General features: G+C 60.3%; 1 protein-coding gene across 8 annotated transcripts in view; it reads right to left on the bottom strand.

Moving 5' to 3' along the window:
• The window catches only part of PCID2 (PCI domain containing 2), a 41756-nt gene extending 27107 nt beyond the window's left edge, over nucleotides 1–14649 (bottom strand). For 5 of the 8 annotated variants that reach the window (XM_062193921.1, XM_062193918.1, XM_062193919.1 and 2 more), the window contains exons 1-2: nucleotides 14571–14649; nucleotides 5048–5137 (exon numbers count right to left, since the gene is read on the bottom strand). In XM_062193921.1, the coding sequence (XP_062049905.1) occupies nucleotides 5048–5137; nucleotides 14571–14606 (126 nt within the window). In that variant the 5' untranslated portion in view covers nucleotides 14607–14649. Of the gene's footprint in view, nucleotides 1–3164; nucleotides 3412–5047; nucleotides 5138–9548; nucleotides 9649–13384; nucleotides 13705–14570 lie in introns of those variants that run through there. The other 3 variants (XM_062193916.1, XM_062193917.1, XM_062193920.1) reach the window with 3 other exon arrangements.
• Nucleotides 14650–15096: the final 447 nt, after the last annotated feature.

Here is a 15096-nt window from a genome sequence, read left to right as displayed (position 1 = left end):
AATTCCTTGTTTATTTGAAAGGTAGAGTTGCAGAGAGAGGGGGAGGGGGTCTTCCATCCACTGGTTCACTCCCCAAATGGCCAAAATGACTGGGCTGGGTGGGGCCAGGCCAAAGCTGGGAGCCAGGAGCCAGCAGCTTCCTCCAAGTATCCCACGTGGGTGCAGGGCCCAAGCATTTGGGTCATCCTCTGCTGCTTTCCCAGGCCTTAGCAGAGAGCTGGATCAGAGGGGGACAGCCGGGATTTGAACCAGCACCCACACAGAACTCTGGATTGCAGCCTTTGTGGCCAAAATGCCAGTGACAGTAACTCTGCCTTCAAATAAATATATAAATCTTTAAAAAAAATGTCAAGCGAACTGAAACCCATGAATACAATTCAGTCTGCCCACCATAGCCAGGAAATACTCTGGTCATATTCATTTGTATTTCAGTATTTCACAGCCAGTCAAGAAGAGCTTATTGAGCAACTTCTTTGGGTTTCATGAAGAAGGGGTCCTGGGAGGAAGCGCCGCTCTTTCTCAGCTCCCTGGTGACGGCACCTCCCTCCTGTGCCTGGGCTGGCATAGCTGACGTGTCTTCCCGACTTTCCTTTCCTCCCAAAGGCCAAACCTAAGGTCCCATGAGCACAAAACGTGTGAGAGTTCATGCTAGATGCCACCTGCACGGCCACAGGGCACACACACTGAGGACGCCCCTGGATGCCACCCGCACGGCCACAGGGCACACACTGAGGACTCCCCTGGATGCCACCCGCACGGCCACAGGGCGCACACTGAGGACTCCTCTGGATGTCACCCACACGGCCACAGGGAGCACACACTGAGGACTCCCCTGGATGCCACCCGCACGGCCACAGGGCGCACACTGAGGACTCCTCTGGATGCCACCCGCACGGCCACAGGGCACACACACTGAGGACGCCCTCTGGATGCCACCCGCACGGCCACAGGGCGCACACACTGAGGACTCCTCTGGATGTCACCCGCACGGCCACAGGGCACACACTGAGGACTCCCCTGGATGCCACCCGCACGGCCACAGGGCGCACACTGAGGACGCCCCTGGATGTCACCCGCATGGCCACAGGGCACACACACTGAGGACTCCCTCTGGATGTCACCCGCACGGCCACAGGGCACACACTGAGGACGCCCCTGGATGCCACCCGCACGGCCACAGGGCGCACACTGAGGACGCCCCTGGATGTCACCCGCACGGCCACAGGGCACACACACTGAGGACTCCCTCTGGATGTCACCCGCACGGCCACAGGGCGCACACTGAGGACGCCCCTGGATGCTACCCGCACGGCCACAGGGCGCACACACTGAGGACTCCCCTGGATGTCACCCGCACGGCCACAGGGCACACACTGAGGACTCCCCTGGATGTCACCCGCACGGCCACAGGGCACACACTGAGGACTCCCCTGGATGTCACCCGCACGGCCACAGGGCACACACTGAGGACTCCCCTGGATGTCACCCGCACGGCCACAGGGCACACACTGAGTACGCCCCTGGATGCCACCCGCACGGCCACAGGGCACACACACTGAGGACCCCCTGGATGTCACCCGCACGGCCACAGGGCACACACACTGAGGACGCCCTCTGGATGCCACCCGCACGGCCACAGGGCACACACTGAGGACTCCCCTGGATGTCACCCGCACGGCCACAGGGCGCACACACTGAGGACTCCCCTGGATGTCACCCGCACGGCCACAGGGCACACACTGAGGACGCCCCTGGATGTCACCCGCACGGCCACAGGGCACACACACTGAGGACGCCCCTGGATGCCACCCGCACGGCCACAGGGCGCACACACTGAGGACGCCCCTGGATGCCACCCGCACGGCCACAGGGCACACACTGAGGATCCCCTGGATGCCACCCGCACGGCCACAGGGCACACACACTGAGGACGCCCTCTGGATGTCACCCGCACGGCCACAGGGCACACACACTGAGGACGCCCCTGGATGTCACCCACAGGGCGCACACTGAGGACGCCCCTGGATGTCACCCGCACGGCCACAGGGCACACACACTGAGGACTCGCCTGGATGCCACCCGCACAGCCACAGGGCACACACACCGAGGACTCCCCTGGATGTCACCCACAGGGCACACACTGAGGACGCCCCTGGATGTCACCCGCACGGCCACAGGGCACACACACTGAGGACGCCCCTGGATGTCACCCGCACGGCCACAGGGCACACACACCGAGGACTCCCCTGGATGTCACCCGCACGGCCACAGGGCGCACACTGAGGACTCCTCTGGATGTCACCCGCACGGCCACAGGGCGCACACACTGAGGACGCCCCTGGATGTCACCCACAGGGCGCACACTGAGGACGCCCCTGGATGTCACCCGCACGCCCACAGGGCACACACACTGAGGACGCCCCTGGATGTCACCCACAGGGCGCACACTGAGGACGCCCCTGGATGTCACCCACACGGCCACAGGGCACACACTGAGGACTCGCCTGGATGCCACCCGCACGGCCACAGGGCACACACACTGAGGACTCCCCTGGATGTCACCCACAGGGCACACACTGAGGACGCCCCTGGATGTCACCCGCACGGCCACAGGGCACACACACTGAGGACTCGCCTGGATGCCACCCGCCCGGCCACAGGGCACACACACTGAAGACTCCCCTGGATGGGGCTGTCTGGTGAGAGCCTCTGGACTCGGGAGAGCACACGTGTCTGCTGAAGGCCTGAACAGAGCAAAGGCAGAGCTGGGGAACGTGTCTCCTCTGCTCCCAGCTGCCCCGAGCTGGGCCACATCCCCTCCTCAGATGGGGTCCACACCATTGCCCCAGGCTCCAGCACTCAGACTGAAGTAACAGGGGCATTCCCAAGCCTCCAGCCTGCACATGGCTCGGGCCCCGTAGTCACATGACCCACTTCCTCCTAATACACCCCAGTCTCCCAGTCACCCAGTCTCCCTGCCTCTCTGTCTCTCTCTGCCCCCCTCGCTATCTCCTACTGGTTTCTGGAGAACCCTAAGACACAATGGGTTACAGCACAGTGAATTAAAAGAAAACATAGGAGCAGTGAGTCTGCCGTAACATAACACATATGGCCAGCACCACACACAAGGGTGGGATGCAGGAAGACAGTCGCAGAAAACCCACCGTCCCGCAGAGTCAGACAGCAGCCTGCAGTGGACACAGCCTCGGGGAGAGGTCAACAGGACCTGCACGAGGCAGGCACCGGCCTTAGACTGCAGTGACACAGAGAGCTGTGTGGGATGAAGGCTCCACAGGTGGCCACTGGGACTGCCTTGGCCAGGCTGAACTTGGCTCTCTTCTGGTCTCTGGCACTCACTTCCATCAACAGCAGCAGTTTTCACTGTCTTCCCACATCAGAAACCCAGGGAGGCTGAACGTTCAAATAAAAAAAAAAAAAAAAAAAAAAATAGAAGCTGCCAGAACCACAGAAGCAGACTCCCCCGGCCTGGAGCGCACACACTGCCAGATACAATCACCCCAGAGGAGCCCAGAGGAGGTCTGTGCCCAGCAGGAGTACCCTCCAGCCAGAGGGGGAACTGGTGGCCCAGCATCAGCGTCTCCACAGAAACCACGGCTTCAGCGTCACCTCCTCTGTCAGGGGTGGGCAACGTCTGGCCTGGGGACCATATACACCCCTCAGAACCTGGCCTGGCCCTGCCCAGGCAACCACAAGCAGGACTCGAAATTCAACACACTGGGGCCAGTGTTGTGGCACAGCAGGTTAAGCGTCTGCCTGCAGCGCCAGCATCCCATACGAGCACCGGTCTGAGACCTGACTGCCCCACTTCCAATCCAGCTCACTGCTGATGGCCTGGGAAAGCTTCGGAAGACGACCCAAGTGCTTGGGCCCCTGCACGCGTGTGGGAGACACAGACGAAGATCCAGGCTCCTGGTTTTGGCCTGGCCCAGCCCTGGCCGTTGCGGCTATTTAAGGGGTGAAAAAGCAAATGGAAGATCTCTCTCTCTTCCCTCCTCAGTAACTCAGCCTTTCAAATAAAAATAATAAAATAGTAGATCTTTAAAAAAGAAATTCAATACATTTATAGCAGGCACACGTTTACATTGATAACTGTGTATGGCCTGCGAATGTTACAAATATCCAAATGGCTCTCGGAAGAAAAAAGGTTCCCACTGGTCTACACCAGCGGGGCCTTGTTCTCCAGCAGCAGTGGGCACACTTTGCAGACAAGGCCAGACAATGAGCATCGCAGGTTTCCCAGCCACAGTCTCTGCACTCAGCCACTCGTGCCACTGCAGCGAGCAGCAGCCATGACACATTAGTTCCAATAAAATGGATGGACAACCTCAGCTGGGCCTTGGCCCGATGACCCCTGTGAGCAGGAACTCGATCAGGAGGCATCTGGGGTGCCTGATGGCTAGTGGGCTTTTTCCTGGTTTTAAGATTTTTATTTATTTATTTGAGAGCCAGAGTTACAGAGAGAGAGACAGAGAGAAAGGTCTTCCATCCCCGGTTCACTCCCCAAACAGCTATAATGGCTGGAACTGGGCCAATCTGAAGCCAGGAGCCGGAAGCTTCTTCCAGGTCTCCCACGTGGGTGCAGGGGACCAAGCACTTGGGCCATCTTCCACTGCTTTCCCAGGCCATATCAGAAAGCTGGGTTGGAAGTGGAGCAGCTGGGTCTCAAACCAGCACTCATATAATATGCCAGCATGGTAGGCAGAGGCTTAACCTACTACAACCACAGCGCCAGCCCATGGCTATTGGGTTTTGGGGACAGACAGGCACGGGCACAGACCAAGCCCCACTGCTCCACTGTTCCTGGATGAATGGAATATGCCACCCCTCTACTCCAAAACTCAGGGGTGGGCAGGAGATACGGGGTACAGCAGAGGGTACCACAGAGTAGAATCACACAGTTGTAAAGCAGCTTTGAAATCTCTAAGAAAGAGTGACAGTATCGCTTTTCTTATTCAAAGCCTAAACCTGTCCTGTGAAACCGGCCCCCTGTGGCCCCCAACGCCTGTGCAGGCAGCTCTCCACTCACCTGCAGCCGGGGGTTCGCGACATGCGGGTGCTTGAAAGACACCAGCTCTGCGCAGGACGCTCCATCGCGGGTGTCGATGGCTTCGTACACCTGAAACATGAAGAGGGACACAAAACATTGTGTGCCGCCAACACACAGCTCCCCTATTTCCTCAGGAGTCAGAGTCACCGAAGGGCAAGTCAACACCCTCTCCAGCCAGGGACCTTTATTCCCAGAGGCACGAGAACAACGAACGGACAATAGCCAGTTTGTTGCTCAGTTACAAGGAAGGTAAATGACTGCCGATTTACTCGCTCACACTACCCTTTGGAAATTCACTCACACAGCCTATGGAACAAAAGAACAAAACCAGCTTGTAAACCACATATACCCGATCTTCAAAGGATTCTGCTCACCAAGTATAAAAGGGAAATAAGTATGTCTAAACAGATGACCCGTGTTCAGACAGTGGCGTACCTGGCCACTGTTAAGAATGAACTGGGCCGGCGCCGTGGCTCAACAGGCTACTCCTCCACCTTGAGACGCCGGCACACCGGGTTCTAGTCCCAGTCGGGGCACCGGATTCTGTCCTGGTTGCTCCTCTTCCAGGCCAGCTCTCTGCTGTGGCCCGGGAGTGCAGTGGAGGATGGCCCAAGTGCTTGGGCCCTGCACGCCATGGGAGACCAGGAGAAGCACCTGGCTCCTGCCTTCGGATCAGTGCGGTGCGCTGGCCGCAGTGCACCGGCCGCGGCGGCCATTGGAGGGTGAACCAATGGCAAAGGAAGACCTTTCTCTCTGTCTCTCTCTCTCTCACTGTCCACTCTGCCTGTCAAAAAAAAAAAAAAAAAAAAAAACGTGGCTCACTTGGCTAATCCTCTGCCTGCAGCGCCGGCATACCGGGTTCTAGTCCCGGTTGAGGCGCCGGATTCTATCCCAGTTGCCTCTCTTCCTGGCCAGCTCTCTGCTATGGCCCAGGAAGGCAGTGGAGGATGGCCCAAGTCCTTGGGCCCTGCACCCACATGGGAGGCCAGGAGAAGCACCTGGCTCCTGGCTCTGGATCAGCGATGCAGACACAGAAGGGCTGCAGCCACAGCAGGAGGCAGCTTGGGCTGTAAACACCAGGAGACTGACCACACACCGACAGCAGGCCTGTGCATTTTGTAATTAAAAAAAAATATATATATATATATATATATATATATTGGGGCCAGTGTGTGGCACTGCAGGTTAAGCTGCCACCTGCAGTGCCAGCATCCCATATGGGCACCGGTTCCAGTTCCTGGCTGCTCCACTTCTGATCCAGCTCCCTGCTAATGTGCCTGGGAAAGCAGCAGAAGATGGCCCAAGTTTGGGCCCTGCCACCCATGTGGGAGACTCAGATGAAGCTCCTGGCTGCGGCTATGTGGGCAGCAAACCAGCAGATAGATCTCTGTCTCTCCTTCTCTGTCTAACTTTGCCTTTCAAATAAATAAATTTGAAAAAGAAAAGAAAACCCAGACCCCAAAATCAAGTCTCTCTGTTCACATCTCTGGCCACAGGCTTAGGAATTTCATCCAAGAAGTTGACAGATAGACGCCAAGAACCTCAACTGACTGCGGAAGGGGTTCTGATCTCTAAAAAAAAAAAAAAAAAAAAAAAAACTTTTTGTGAAAGATTTATTTATTTATTTGAAAGTCAGAGTTACAGAGAAAGGGAGAGACAGACAGAGAGATCTTCCATCCTCTGGTTCACTTCCCAGATGGCCACAACAGCCAAAGCTAGGCCAAGCTGAAGCCAGGAGTTTCTTCTGGGTCTCTGATGTGGTTACAGGGGCCCAAGCACCTGGGCCATTCTCCGTTGCCTTTCCCAGGTCATTAGCAGGGAGCTGAATCCGAAGTGGAGAAGCCAGGGTGTAATTTGACACCCACAGGGGATGCCAGTGTCGCAGGCCGCAGCTTTACCTGCTATGCCACAGCACCGGCCCCTCAGATCTCCTCCTTGAAATCAGCACAATGCTGGAACCCAGCGCCCTTGCCAGCTTCCACACCCAAAGGCGGCTCAGGGACGGCAACACTGGGTTGCCAGTGTCCTGTGACCACCCCCAGGAAGAAGGTCCCAGGGCTTGGTCAGAAGAATTATGTGGCCGACTGCACACCACTGACCGGGGTGGACAGGTGCCAGGAAGGAGCTGAGCAGTGCCCTCGGCGACGAGAGGGCAGCCTCCTCCCCAGGTCAGCCTGGGCACGTGGGACCTTCTCTCAACCCCCAACCACAGAGAGCCAGTCCTGGGCTGGAAAGTGCAAGGACCCCGTCCAGACGCCGGTCTGCAGGTCGCCAGGAAAATCAGTTTCAGTCAACTTAGCTCCAACGAGGTTGAGCCTTCCTAAGCCACCTGCCCCCGACAGACAGGCTTCTGTCCTTGCTCCGCTGGGGCACATCAGGCAGGGAAGCTGCTCTGAGCCAGCCTCCACCCACCTGTGCCCACCTGTGCTCAGCACCAACAGGGCATCTCAGCCCAGAGGCTCCCAGAGCCGCCCCTCGCAGTTTCTGGCCCACGGGCCTCTGTCCCAGGCCCTCTGGTTTAACGCACTGTTCCGTCGCTCTCCCACTCAAACCCTGGCACAGTTCTGTCCTAAGAGGCTTAGCAGATGCCTCGCTCCAGCTGGCACTGGGGACTCCAGCTCCCGGCATGTTGGAGCACAACATTCCAAAAGCCCTCAGGCCTCCAGACTCCAGCAAGCATTGCGCAACACAAACACCATGATGGCGCAAAGCTCCCATAGGTGGCTGAGGGACCCGATCCCCGGTCCCTCCACTGGCACGTGCCGACGTCTGCCAGGGTCCAGCTCATCCCCAGTAAAACTCCTTCACCAGGGATCTCCAAGGCGGCCTCTGGAGGCTACAGATGAACTGGGCCCCAGTGTCCATGGCTCTGCCTGGCCACAGACACCAGAGCTACAGGCAACACCTCAGGCACGACCGGCCCAGCTGACTGGCTTGGCTGCACCGGACCCTGAACCCAGGCACGCATTTCCTTAGAAGACCCATCAGTGCCCTGCCCGGAGGCCAACACTGCATGGAAGCCAGCAGGTGGTATCAGAACACCATGGTCCCAGGCAGCCAGCCACCTTCTCAGGGGCTTCTCCAACCACTAGTGTCACATGGCAGCACCCACGGGCCAGAGCCAGATTCCAAGCGAGCCTTACTGCGTGTTGGCTCACGAGGCCGTGGACATGGGCATCCCAGGAGGATGGTGCCTTTGGGCTGCTGCACGGCCCCTCATACCCTCCGGGGGGCCCACAGGAGGCACCGCCAGCTCTGGGAACTCACTTCTTAAAACCACATGCACTCACCCTGTGCACGGAATCCCAGAAGTGGAGATGCCCGCAGCAACAAGCACGCGGGTTCTGTTCCCTGATCCACTCCCTACTGAGAGGACCAGGTCTCCTGGAAGGGCTGACACAGGGAGAAGCCAGGCGAGCCTGGAATACGCATCGCGCCAGAAAACAAGGCAGAGCACGGGGGACAGGGGCAGGTTCCAGCCACAGACATCAGTCTGAAGAGGCGCGGTGGCCAGATCTGAGATAGTCAGAGCTTCACAATGATGCCAGCGGAGCATCATTGGCAGTAAAGCTATCCCATGGCGGGCTTGTTAAAAGGCGGGGGGGGGGGGGGGGGCGCATTTTTAACTTTGGAGAACGAGCTAGCAAGTACAGGAGGCAGCTCTGGAAACAAGAACCTCACAGGCCCTGCCACTGTCACTGCCACACCCTGGCTCCTGAGCCCCTGGTGCCCACAGGGGAAGGGACGCCGGCGTGGAGGAACCCGAGGTGGTGAGCCTGGTGTGACCAGCGAGGCTTCTCTGGTTGTGAGTCACCACCTGCGGTGAGCTCAGAGGAACGTAAACCCAATCCCTTCTTTAGGAAACGGCTGAGACCACTGGCCTGGACTTTAAAAAAATGCACAATGTCATACTGCCCTCTACCCGCCTCCCATAAGGAGAAGGACTCTTCCGGGTTATCAACTAGGAGCAGGATGGGGGCTGGCGCTGTGGCAAAGCGGATTACGCTGCTGGCTGTGACACCGGCAATCACGGATGGGCACCAGTTTGAGTCCCGGCTGTTCCCCTTCCAATCCAGCTCCCTGCTAATGCACCTGGGAAAGCAGCAGAAGACGGACCAAGTGCTTGGACCCCTTCCACTCACATAAGAGACCCAGATATGGGAGTTTCAGGCGCCTGGCTTTGGCCTGGCCATTTGGGGAGTGAACCAGCTGATGAAAATCTCTCTCCCTCTCTGTGTCTCACTCTAACTCTGCCTTTCAAATAAATATTTAGAAGCAAAATTAAAAACAAAACAAAAAAAAGACTAAAAACAATGTGTGATCTGACTGACCAGAACACCTAGAGTTCTAAAGGACACTCTGGGGGAGAAGAGGAAATGAATTCTGCATCAGAAAACTCTGTACGGATATGAAATTCCGTGGCCACTAAAGGCCTGGTCATCATGGGGGGACATCCCTGCTCCCAGGGCAGCTGACTCACAAGGTTCGCAGGAAACAGCATCCGTCCCAGAGAGCCACGAGGCAAGTGTGAGGCAGACCCGTCTTCCAGCTGGGAATCTCAGGATGTCCAGTGGAGGTCACTGGCCACGTGACACAGAAGTGTGTGGAGTGAAGAGAAGCATGACATATGAGACACACGGAAGAGACACCAGCTCTGACAGACACGAGTGATGAACAGATCTACAAAGATATACGACCGACTTTCCTCTAAGTGCTTATAACAGCTTTTGAAAGTAGAAAATACGGGTAGGGGCCGGCGCTGTGGCGCAGCAGGTAAAGCCTCCACCTGTGACGCCGGCACTCCAGATAGGCAGTGGCTCAAGTCCCAGGGCTGCTCCACTTCCAATCCAGCTCCCTACTAATGTGCCCGGGAAAGCAAAAGAGGATGGCTCAAGTCCCTGGGTCCCTGCACCCATGTGGGGGGCCAGGAAGAAGCTCCTGGCTCTGGCCTGGCCCAGCCCCAGCCATTGAGGCCATTGGGTAGTGAACTAGTGGATGGGAGATCTCTCTCTCCTTCTGTCTCTCCTCCTCTCTGTAACTCTTTCAAATTAAAGAGAGAGAGAGAATAGACAGACAAGAAAACGTTAAGATGAGTTACTGTAACTTCTCCGGCAACAGACAGACACCTGGAGCCTGAAGAAGAGGAGACGTTGTAGCCATGAGCTGCCGGGGGACGGGCCTCCTGGGTTCCGACATGTTACTGGTAGCACAGGCACTGCAGGGTAGCCATGAGCTGCCGGGGGACGGGCCTCCTGGGTTCTGACATGTTACTGGTAGCACAGGCACTGCAGGGTAGCCATGAGCTGCTGGGGGACACCCCTCCCCCTCGGGCCTCCTGGGTTCTGACATGTTGCTGGTAGCACAGGCACTGCAGGGTAGCCATGAGCTGCCGGGGGACACCCCTCCCCCTCGGGCCTCCTGGGTTCTGACATGTTACTGGTAGCACAGGCACTGCAGGGTAGCCATGAGCTGCCGGGGGACACCCCTCCCCCTCAGGCCTCCTGGGTTCTGACATGTTACTGGTAGCACAGGCACTGCAGGGTAGCCATGAGCTGGGGGACACCCCTCCCCCTCAGGCCTCCTGGGTTCTGACATGTTGCTGGTAGCACAGGCACTGCAGGGTAGCCATGAGCTGGGGGACACCCCTCCCCCTCGGGCCTCCTGGGTTCTGACATGTTGCTGGTAGCACAGGCACTGCAGGGTAGCCATGAGCTGGGGGACACCCCTCCCCCTCGGGCCTCCTGGGTTCTGACATGTTACTGGTAGCACAGGCACTGCAGGGTAGCCATGAGCTGCCGGGGGACGGGCCTCCTGGGTTCTGACATGTTACTGGTAGCACAGGCACTGCAGGGTAGCCATGAGCTGCCCGGGGGACACCCCTCCCCCTCGGGCCTCCTGGGTTCTGACATGTTACTGGTAGCACAGGCACTGCAGGGTAGCCATGAGCTGCCGGGGGACGGGCCTCCTGGGTTCTGACATGTTACTGGTAGCACAGGCACTGCAGGGTAGCCATGAGCTGCCGGGGGACGGGCCTCCTGGGTTCTGACATGTTACTGGTAGCACAGGCACTGCAGGGTAGCCATGAGCTGCCCGGGGGACACCCCTCCCCCTCGGGCCTCCTGGGTTCTGACATGTTACTGGTAGCACAGGCACTGCAGGGTAGCCATGAGCTGCCGGGGGACGGGCCTCCTGGGTTCTGACATGTTACTGGTAGCACAGGCACTGCAGGGTAGCCATGAGCTGCCGGGGGACACCCCTCCCCCTCAGGCCTCCTGGGTTCTGACATGTTGCTGGTAGCACAGGCACTGCAGGGTAGCCATGAGCTGGGGGACACCCCTCCCCCTCGGGCCTCCTGGGTTCTGACATGTTACTGGTAGCACAGGCACTGCAGGGTAGCCATGAGCTGCCGGGGGACGGGCCTCCTGGGTTCTGACATGTTACTGGTAGCACAGGCACTGCAGGGTAGCCATGAGCTGCTGGGGGACACCCCTCCCCCTCGGGCCTCCTGGGTTCTGACATGTTACTGGTAGCACAGGCACTGCAGGGTAGCCATGAGCTGCTGGGGGACACCCCTCCCCCTCGGGCCTCCTGGGTTCTGACATGTTACTGGTAGCACAGGCACTGCAGGGTAGCCATGAGCTGCCGGGGGACACCCCTCCCCCTCGGGCCTCCTGGGTTCTGACATGTTGCTGGTAGCACAGGCACTGCAGGGTAGCCATGAGCTGCCCGGGGGACACCCCTCCCCCTCGGGCCTCCTGGGTTCTGACATGTTACTGGTAGCACAGGCACTGCAGGGTAGCCATGAGCTGCCGGGGGACACCCCTCCCCCTCGGGCCTCCTGGGTTCTGACATGTTACTGGTAGCACAGGCACTGCAGGGTAGCCATGAGCTGCCGGGGGACACCCCTCCCCCTCGGGCCTCCTGGGTTCTGACAGGTTGCTGGTAGCACAGGCACTGCAGGGTAGCCATGAGCTGCCCGGGGGACACCCCTCCCCCTCGGGCCTCCTGGGTTCTGACATGTTACTGGTAGCACAGGCACTGCAGGGTAGCCATGAGCTGCCCGGGGGACACCCCTCCCCCTCGGGCCTCCTGGGTTCTGACATGTTACTGGTAGCACAGGCACTGCAGGGTAGCCATGAGCTGCCGGGGGACGGGCCTCCTGGGTTCTGACATGTTACTGGTAGCACAGGCACTGCAGGGTAGCCATGAGCTGCCGGGGGACACCCCTCCCCCTCGGGCCTCCTGGGTTCTGACATGTTACTGGTAGCACAGGCACTGCAGGGTAGCCATGAGCTGCCGGGGGACACCCCTCCCCCTCGGGCCTCCTGGGTTCTGACAGGTTGCTGGTAGCACAGGCACTGCAGGGTAGCCATGAGCTGCCCGGGGGACACCCCTCCCCCTCGGGCCTCCTGGGTTCTGACATGTTACTGGTAGCACAGGCACTGCAGGGTAGCCATGAGCTGCCGGGGGACGGGCCTCCTGGGTTCTGACATGTTACTGGTAGCACAGGCACTGCAGGGTAGCCATGAGCTGCTGGGGGACACCCCTCCCCCTCGGGTCTCCTGGGTTCTGACATGTTACTGGTAGCACAGGCACTGCAGGGTAGCCATGAGCTGCTGGGGGACACCCCTCCCCCTCGGGCCTCCTGGGTTCTGACATGTTACTGGTAGCACAGGCACTGCAGGGTAGCCATGAGCTGCCGGGGGACACCCCTCCCCCTCGGGCCTCCTGGGTTCTGACATGTTACTGGTAGCACAGGCACTGCAGGGTAGCCATGAGCTGCCGGGGGGACACCCCTCCCCCTCAGGCCTCCTGGGTTCTGACATGTTACTGGTAGCACAGGCACTGCAGGGTAGCCATGAGCTGCCCGGGGGACACCCCTCCCCATCAGGCCTCCTGGGTTCTGACATGTTACTGGTAGCACAGGCACTGCAGGGCCCCGCGGTCCCTCCTGACTCGAGCTGTGACTTAGGGTTGCTTAGGCAGCTGGATGCCTGGAGACACAGCAGTGCCTCCCTCCTAGGCCTGGCCCTGGACAACAGCAGACTTGGTGGCAAACTGATAGGAAAGTTCCCACTTCTAGATACCTGGCGCTCGGCGGAGGCGTGCACTGAGGCCGGCACCAGCAGCACGGCCACCAGTGGCAGCCCCACCGTCTGCAGCTGGCTCGCCCACTGCTGCACCTGGACAGCCAGGTCTGATGGCCCAGACGGCAACCACTGCCACTGGCTGGGTGTGGGCACACGCTGCGTCATGCCATCCCTGGGGGCTTCTGCATGGGAACGACGGCTGAGCCCACGGGCCGACCTCACTCACCAGGAGCCTGGGGGAGGCCAGCCAGGGCAGCAGCAGTGATCCGCTCCCTGCTTCTGGGAGATCCAACAGTTCTGGGAGCTGCCCTGACCAGAGGGCCGACACGGTGCAGCCCCGCACACGGATTCCTCTGAGCCAGAAGTCAAAGTGAAGACGTGGCCTGGAATCTCACGAGCAAGCATCAGCCTAACGAGGCGATCAGCAGTGGAAGTGCTGCCCCCATCCGCTGCCTCGGCGCTGTGGAAGACGGTGTCCTAGCTGTGTGCACACCACTGACACGAAGTTCAATTCGGGTCTGCCAGATGTTTGATCTCCTGAAATGAGCTGCTGCAATGCTACTGTTTGAGTTAAATAAACTGATTTTCTCCCCAAAATAAAACAAAGCCGCTTGGTACTCAAGGTCAGAGTTCCCCTCTTGGTTCCAAGTGCCTGCACCCACCTGGGTCATCACTTGACCCCCGTGGGATTTGAGGTAAAAAAAAACCACAGCCCAGAACGATGCCAACAGCTGACACCATGGGGTCTGCTGTGTGGAGTAATGCTTAGGTCCTCGGGCTACAGCAGTAGGCGAACCCTCCCGCCCTAGGGAAAATCAGACCACTTCCTCCCCGGAGCTACTAGGAACCCAGCACAGCAAGCGTGGCCAGCGCACTGCCGCTGTGCTCAAACCAGCAATGGAGGCGCGTGCAGGTGCACAAGGTCACTAAGCTCGCAGTCCGACGCGCCTAGGAACATCATCCTTCGGAAAGCTGAATGCCGAAAACACGGCCTTGCCGCCAGAGCCCGGAGCCTTGGTGCGGCCGCTTCCGTGCCCCGCAGCTGCGGCGCCAAGGCGGGCGAGGTTACCCGGGGCAGGAGCCGCGGGGCTCTGACTCCGCCAGCTCCCACGGACCCCGTTCCCGGGAGAGTCGCGGCCGCGGGAAGAGCCCAAGTCCCGCCGTCCCGCGTTCTCCCCCGCACCAGTTACACCCGGCCGCCATCCCGCGTCGAAAACCCGCCGCCTCCAAGACGTTCCGGAACCCCAGACACCCGCGGCTGGGCGACCGTACCGGCGCCGCCCCCTGGGAAAACCCGAGGGAAGCGGCCTCCGGCAGAGGCGGGCCGCCGGGGCTCCCCGCTCCCCGCGCCCGGACACGCCTCGGCGCCGCGGCCCTGCGCCAGCCGCCACGCAGCGCCCGCCAGCACCCACCTGCTGCAGGTACTGGTTGATGGTGATGTGCGCCATGGCGCGGCCGCCGCGCAGCCAGCGCCCGGAACGCCCGCCCCAGGCCGCGCGTCACTTCCGGCCGGCGGTCCGTCCGCCGCCAGGCGCCCCCCGGACGCCGGCGTCGCTCGCACTTTGGTTCCGGCCACATCGTGCGCCGCAAGCGCCGCCCCGGCGCCGAGCCCGGTGGAGGGCGGCCGGGGTCTGGCGGCGCTCGCCTCGCGCTGGGGCCCGCGACCCCTCTCGTGAAAAGCACTCCCCGCAGCGACGTGCGGCTCGCGGCCGCAGCCGGCCCCGGGCGCGCCCCCGAGCCCACACACAGGGTGCCGGCGCGCGCGCCCGCGCACTAAGATGGAGGGCGGCTCCCCTCCTCAGCCCGCCCTCGGCGGGGCGGCGGGGCTCCGGGCGCGCGCCGGCTGGGCCGCGGGGGCGGCGGGCTCCGCGGCGCGGGCTCTCCGAGGGGAGGGGCGGCCCGGCGCGCGCCCGGAGTCGCCGGCGGCGGGAGGGGCGG

Source organism: Lepus europaeus, chromosome 6 (genome assembly GCF_033115175.1).
Source record: "Lepus europaeus isolate LE1 chromosome 6, mLepTim1.pri, whole genome shotgun sequence".
Lineage (NCBI taxonomy): Eukaryota > Metazoa > Chordata > Mammalia > Lagomorpha > Leporidae > Lepus > Lepus europaeus.
The sequence above is the reverse complement of the archived record's forward strand: the minus strand, read 5'-3'. Positions and strand labels throughout refer to the sequence as shown.